The sequence below is a fragment of the Amaranthus tricolor genome, chromosome 10, assembly GCF_026212465.1.
Source record: "Amaranthus tricolor cultivar Red isolate AtriRed21 chromosome 10, ASM2621246v1, whole genome shotgun sequence".
Taxonomy (NCBI): domain Eukaryota; kingdom Viridiplantae; phylum Streptophyta; class Magnoliopsida; order Caryophyllales; family Amaranthaceae; genus Amaranthus; species Amaranthus tricolor.
The window spans coordinates 12,344,519-12,352,158 of record NC_080056.1 but is presented as its reverse complement, the minus strand read 5'-3'; the positions used below and the strand labels follow the sequence as shown (position 1 = coordinate 12,352,158).

At 29.0% G+C, this 7,640-nt stretch overlaps 1 protein-coding gene across 1 annotated transcript; it reads left to right on the top strand.

The window, feature by feature from the left end:
• The first annotated feature begins 1,393 nt into the window (after positions 1 to 1,393).
• On the top strand, positions 1,394 to 7,327 carry LOC130825077 (bidirectional sugar transporter SWEET1). Its single transcript, XM_057690117.1, has 6 exons — positions 1,394 to 1,792; positions 1,884 to 1,920; positions 2,715 to 2,810; positions 4,849 to 5,128; positions 6,036 to 6,155; positions 6,784 to 7,327. The coding sequence occupies exons 1-6, from the start codon at positions 1,759 to 1,761 to the stop codon at positions 6,979 to 6,981; spliced, it is 765 nt and encodes a 254-aa protein (XP_057546100.1). The 5' UTR covers positions 1,394 to 1,758; the 3' UTR covers positions 6,982 to 7,327.
• Positions 7,328 to 7,640: the final 313 nt, after the last annotated feature.

The window sequence follows — 7,640 nt, the reverse complement described above, 5'->3', positions numbered from 1 at the left end:
TAAAAATTTAAATGCAACCAAAAAGTTCACCAATATATCATTTCTCAAATAAGATTAAAATTAATTATAAGATGAATTATTAGTTGTTTGATAACGGTGATCGTGAAATAGTAGTTGTTCTTTTGTTACTATATGAAATTGCAACAGTCTATGCAATGAAAATTTAAAAAAAGAAAATTTATCTTTTGGGCATGTTTGGTGTATGATAGATATAAGATAGTTGTTAGTTGTTAATTGTTTAATTTATTGTGTAAGTTAAAATTGTTCCTTTAAAATAACGGATTTGGTAGTTAGAATATAGTAAGAAAAATGTAGAAAAAATTATACTACTTTTGATTGTAGAACGCTACCGGACGTAGTGTTTTGAAAATAATTACATTAGCCACTAATTACTACTTAAATCGCTATTTTCAATCAATAATATTTTTTTAAGATAACATTTTATTTTGATTAAACAACTAACAATCTACCGAAACTGTTTGGTATAACAATCAAATTACCCTAAACTTGTTAGAATAAGGGATTAGTAAGTGTTTAAGACTCTACTTCGGACCCTAATCGACCCTACTCTATTTAAGGGTCCAATATTTTTTTTTTTGGACGATCATAATGCAGGTCTAATAATAGAAATTTTAAAGGTCTGTATTCATGTCTAAGTCAAATAGAAATTTTATGGATTTCTTTTACTTTATTATATATTCCACTTATAGAAATATTTTTATAATTTTTTTTTAATTTTATTTATGTATTTTAATTATAGCAAAAATTGATATTAATAATCCTACTTTTCATTTATCTATTGTGAATGATTTTACATTTGGATAATTTTCTAATAATTTAACCTTTGTCATGATTTTGCCCACAACATACCATATTTGATATTACTAATAATAAGGTATGCTGCCAGCAAACTAAAACAAAGCTTATATTAATCAAAGCGAACTAAGAGCAAAAATTAGATTATTTGAAAATAATTTAAATATGGGATTGTTAACATCGGACTAGCAAAATGTTGGATCATTAATATCAATTTTCCTTAAATATAATATCTTAATATCCAAATTAATTTTTATTACTGATTAAATATTCATAAATTATTTCTCCGTCTCTCTCATTCTGCACCCCTTTTATTTTACTTTATCCACTTATTTTGCGCCCCTTTTTTATTTGATAATGCTTTCACTTTTTTCTTTTAATCTCATTCACAAACTTATTATATTTCCATCTAAACAACATATATTATAATCCAGTTATTTTTTATGTTATTCTTAAATTCTATTTTTCTTTCTATTAAATTTTATCCAAAAACATTTTAAATGTATTCTCGAGACAAAGGGAGTATACAAATATGACATTTCGGCAGTAGTAGAGACTTAGAGTAGAAATGTTGGATGTAAAATATTAAGTGACCAAACGGTTAGAGCGGCAGTACGATAGAGAGTAGAATCGCAGTTAAAATTGAAAACATTCATTTCTTTTGTTTTTTAAAGGATGAAAACCGCATTTCAATTCTTTCTTTTAGTCATTTTCAGTCTTCTCTGTTTCTCTATATAAACACCGTCTGCGTTGCTTAACTCCCATACGCCTACTACTCTCTCTCTCTCTACTGCCATTTTCTCTCTCCCATAATTCCAAAGAAAGTGAATTGTATTTTCAGTTGTTTTCTTCATATTAAGCGAAAGAAAACAATAATCTGTTTTACCTGTTCTTAGTTTACAATCTTTTCATATTCAGAAATCGTAAAATTTCACGAAGAAGATGAATATTGCTCATTTTATTTTCGGAGTTTTTGGTGAGTTCTTTTTATTTTTCTTTTTTGATGAATTTTCTTATATTTGAACCCAATTTTAACTTTGTTCATTTTCTTTACTGGGTTCTTGTAGGAAATGCTACAGCTCTGTTCCTGTTCTTGGCACCTGTGTAAGTTTTTCTTTACTAAATGACTTCTTCTATCACATTATGACACGGGTAAATTTAACTTTTTATGTGTTAATTTGATCATTTATATAAAATAATAATAAATGATTCAAATAACATATGTTTCACAAATTTTTACCGTATCTCTGTGTGACGTTCTCTATGCCTAAACTGAATAGCTTTAACTAATATAATTATTAGTATATAGGCTTCTTGTTGTAAAGATATCTAATTCAAAACGGTTTCTCACAATAAAAATCGTTTATCTTTACTTACAAACTAGACAATAAATAATATTAATGTAATTCATATAAACGACAATGATGTAGTAAATACTTCTCTATTCTAAAATATTCACAAATTGCTGGAAAAAATGTTTGTATCAACGGAGGTAGTATTTCTAATCCATGCACTTTTTTCGGAAAATTAAATAATGGGTTTCCATTTTATTTTACCCTTTTATCCAATAATTTCTTCAACGTTCTTGATTTTTTCACTTTGTATTCTATTTCAATTTGGTGATTTAAGTAAATGTTTGGTTATAATTTTCGGCAATCTCTTGCATTGTTGGGTCTTTTTTCTACTTTCACGTGATTTCTCGGCAAAATTTGGCCTTTTCTTCAAAAAAAAAGACAGATTTTGGGACTACTTTAATCATATTATCAAATTATCTTTCATTTTTTGGAAAAATGGTTTGAAATTTAACATTGTGTACTTCATTTAATTTAGTAGTGGTAATGGTTTTGGGTAGAAATTAATTGATTTTGGTTTTACTATCAAATATGCATAAATGACAGCGTGACATTTAAGAGGATCATAAAGAACAAATCAACTGAGCAATTCTCTGGAATTCCCTATGTGATGACCTTGCTCAACAACCTCCTTTCAGCTTGGTAAATCATTATTACCCTTTATGTCTTCTTTTTTTAATGGAGTTTACTATTTGGTTCATGTCATCAAAATGTCTTCCACTCAAACTTAAATTCTATCTTTAAGAGACATATCTGTAGTCCAGTTCATTAGAGATTAATGTTTATTTATCGTATTCTTAATGCCTACTTATATTATTTTTAATGTTTACTTACCGTATCTTTAATACCATTTTTAATATGTTAAATGTCTACTTATATAATTCTAAATGCTTACTTATAATATTTTTAAAAATATATAATGGGCTGGTCCAGTTAAAAATAATTTATTAGAAAGACTATCTCTCATAGGAATTCGTGTTAAAGCTTAAGTTTGCACACATGACAATGCTTTGTTAATATCTCTAATTAAATTACAAAAATTTAATATTGAAATTTTCATTGACACCAATGAAAAATAAGATCAAATTGAATTATATTTTAATTTATAAATTAAGTATAAAATATAAATAATAGTACATATTGACTAGTGCCAAAAGCAAATGGGTAGATGATATATTAATTTAATTGTTAGAAAACAAAACAAAGTTTTGTGAATTGATTTGTATTAAAAGTGAGAAATATATATATATATATATATATGGGAGGGATTCATTGAGAAAGGGTTGAAAATGAGAAGAGTAAGGACTCTACACCCTTGATTTTACTAAAATAAAAAAAATCTAAGGTCACGATTGAGCCAAAAACTCATAATTATAAAATTAACTATGTTACACAGAAAGGTAATTATGAAATAATTTTTAAAATGTTCTTAATTTATAATATAGTAATTTTTTTTTTGTATATATAGTAACCAAACAAAGTCAAACAAAAATCCTTCTCACCCTTCTCATTTTAAAATCCTTTTTATTTGATCCTACATATATATATATATATATATATATATATATATATATATATATATATATATATATATATATATATATATATATATTAATGATAATTGTTAGGACCATTTCTATAAAAAGAAAGGAAGCAACTAAGTGGCGAATACAAAAATAGAGATACCAAACTCAAGGGACAATAGAGTAGAGAGTCTATCATCTCATTCATGTGAGAGGTTTTAAGGGCTAAGTTGGGATGTAACATAAGATCTTTCTTGTATTCTTTCATATTGTTAAATGGTAGATATAGAATCCAAATTACCTGATCGTTGCCTTTTTGATTGAGCTCCTCTAACAAGTTGTTTGATTATCATTAGAATTAAACTATCTAAAGAATTAATATTATGCTTATTCTTTTTTCCTAATTTTCTAAGAATTTGAATACATTAATTGTTTCACCGTCGGAATTTAATAGGAATTTCCAATTCCTTGTAATTTTTAAGTTCTATATGTCTATAAAATATTTTGTCAAACAAACGCAGACCCATTAGGTTATTTCTTAGAAATCTGTAATTCTAAAGAAAATAGCTTTCAAACAAATAGTGTAAATTTATATTAATTTTGAAAGAAAATAAGTTGTTTCAAAATATTAGGCATGGTAATTAATTTGGGTCTTAATCAATAGTTTGCTAAAACTAGAAATCATATACCATTCTTTGATTACGCATACCATTTAATAGTTGTGCTTGGGCATCTCAAATAGAAAGGTGAAGGGTAAGATAACTAAAATGTGGGTAAAGGGTGATAATCATTATGAAATGATTTACTAATCTCCTTACGAATCGCAAATCAAAAAGAGTGAATTGTGGTAGGTTTTGGCCTATTTTTGGGTCATTATGAACGAATTGCGAATTTAAAAAGCAAATTAACCGACAAATTATGTTACACCGGTGATAATAGGACCTTTAATAAATGCCCTTCCTCTACTTTTGGCAAATGATATGAATCTCTAAATAAAACTCTTCCTCATACATATCCACATAAATGACATATTATGTATAAATTCACCTCTATTGTTGTAAGTAAGTTGGTAATTGATTTACATGGACGAATATTGAGACTGATTTATTCGTTTGACTTTATATATTTTGGTGTTTACATTACCTAAAAAATGATAGGTATGGACTTCCATTTGTGTCTCCAAACAACATACTAGTTACAACAATCAATGGAACTGGTGCTGTAATTGAAAGTGTGTATGTGTTGATATTCCTTCTGTTGGCTCCTAAGAAGGAGAAACTCAAGATTGGAGGCCTCCTTGCCCTTGTTCTCTCCATTTTCGCAGCCGTTGCGCTTGTTTCTGTTCTTGCTCTTCATGGTAATAACAGGAAGATTTTCTGTGGAGTTGCTGCTAGTGTTTTCTCTATCATTATGTATGGCTCTCCTCTCTCTATCATGGTAAGTTTACACTACACAATTTAGATTACAATAATGTTATGTAATGATCGTCTCTGTTTCGTGCCAGGTATGAGAAGGGCTTATGTGTGAGGATATGGGATGTTTGGTTCTTCGCTTTTTGCTTAGCTTTTTTCTTGGCTTTTGGTTTGTTGGTTGGTCAAACAGCTAAAAAAAGTATTTAGTAAATGACTATTAAAACAGCTAAAAAGCTGGCTTTTAAGCCCAAATGAAAAAGCTGCTCCAGCTAGCTTCTTTTAGTTGGCTTTTGGCTTGTTTCACTTTTTCTCTAATAAACAGTCAACAGCCAATACTCAAATTTACCAAATATTTCCTCCAAAGCTAGCTTTTACAGTCAACTTAAAAGCCAATAAAAACAACCAATATTTTCGACTGGTCAAACAAGTCAACTAAAAAAATCAAAAGTCATCACCCAAAAACCAATTGCCAAACACCCCAATATATTTTTTGGTCTTAACTATTTACTTAAGTTTTAGTTGAGTTGGTTTTTCGACGCTTTGAACTTTTGTTGTAAGTAAAAATCAGTGTAACAATGTTGGTGTAGTGTATGTGTTGTTTCTCAAATTACGCCTCCTAAGTTGGTTTTAAGTTTTAACAATTGTAAAGTTGGGTAGATCTGATTACTATTTCGTCTAAATAAGAATTAATTTAATGATATTGAATAATTTAATATCTTAAATTATGAAGTGTTTAGTAGGATTCCTAAAGTGGGAACTCTAAATGATTATCACTATCAGTTGGCAACAACCCAACTATAAGCTAGAAGTATTGTTACATAGGAGTCTTAATAGTGTTGAAATGGAAAATAGTTTTATACCTAATTAAATTATAGCCTAAGGTTGCTGATGCGTAATATGTTGATAATTAATGATAAATAAATATTAAACAGAGATTGGTGATAAGGACAAAGAGTGTGGAGTATATGCCCTTCTTACTATCACTCTTCTGCTTCCTGTGTGGTACTTCCTGGTTTATTTTCGGACTCATCGGCCGTGATCCTTTTGTTGCTGTAAGTATTTGCCAACTTTATTTTCATCATTAAAATTATTAGTCATTAATTGTCATTTTATTCATAAAAAAAACCTTTTTATGAGTTCATCATTTTGGTATAAAGTCTAGTTATGAGGATGGTTTGTTTCATGTTGATTATTTATAGATGGTATACATACTTTATAAGTTATTGGAGATTCTTCTCCCATTGACATATGATTTTGGGATAATATTTCTTCCTTGGCTTATAAAGTGTATGTACCTTGTGTTTTTCGATTATATGCTGGTATTGATGATTAGTCTAACTTAACTTAACACTAGTCGAGTTCATCATTTCACTTTCAACCATTGCATAATTTTCATTATGAATCTCGGCCTACTTTAAAATTGTTACCAGAAACGAGGTTTGAATTGAGTTATTCCTTATTATTAAAAATTAGTTCGTGCATAAGAACCTTATCATTATATGATATTAAATATGTACATTTATTTGACAATGTGATGAAAAATAAGAGGAATTATATAATGCATAGTTAGAGAAAAAAAACCAAAACTTTACTTACAAGAGTCCATTTCTTAAGTTTCGCCTACGGTTAAAAATTGTCAAGAACGACACTGATTGTTACCTTTGAAATTGTTTTGGATAGGTACCCAATGGGTTTGGATCAGCATTGGGAGCAATGCAGTTGATTCTTTACTTCATTTACTATGACAAGAAACCTGAAAATAAGAAGACAACAAGTGATAATAATGTTGAATTGGGCCTGAATGGGAATATGAAGAACCACAATGGAGCCCAAGATGTAAAGCCCAACTCTCAGCCTACTTTAAATGGACATGCTTAAAATTCCTTCTACGTGTCACAATCAGTTTGCCACGTGGTAGCTCCTGCATTTTTTTTTATTTTTTGTTTTTTCTTAGTCCTCCCTCAAGGGCAAGTGTAACCAAGTTGTGGGCTGGTAATCTTCTCAACAAATGAATATAAATGCGATTCCTAGTTTTTTAATGGATACTAAGTTTGTATACATTTTTCATGACTAGTTATGGGTCACCAAACCTGTTATCAAAATGTGGTTGTAGACCATATATGTCCACACAAAGGTTGCATCGCAATTTTAAACATGGGTGACAATTGGCAATCAATCGATAATAAATAATTAATTGCAACAATTCGACTTACCGTTGATTGAGTAAATAGGATTATCACGGGGTTCATTTCCCAAGAAACTTAAATCATACTTCTAAAACTTGGGTAAAATGGGTCACCAGCTCTTTAACGTAAATAACTCGGCTAATTCTCAAACCAAACATCTAACTAAAACACAAGGTAATCATACAATTCACTTCGAGTCCAATATAACCAACACAACCAAGACTAATATACATTTACCAAACCCTAATACAAAACTATAAATTCCCACGTGCTCAGCTCAATATAACATCCTTGAAACTCAATTTAACTCCGCTAATCCATCGTTCCCGACCGGATCCGATATGTAAACAA

Coding starts and splice junctions, on each gene's coding strand:
- LOC130825077 (XM_057690117.1), top strand. CDS start 1,759: ATGAATATTGCTCATTTTATTTTCGGAGTTTTTG. Junction 1,793..1,883: donor TTTTATTTTCGGAGTTTTTG/GTGAGTTCTTTT, acceptor GGGTTCTTGTAG/GAAATGCTACAGCTCTGTTC. Junction 1,921..2,714: donor TTCCTGTTCTTGGCACCTGT/GTAAGTTTTTCT, acceptor CATAAATGACAG/CGTGACATTTAAGAGGATCA.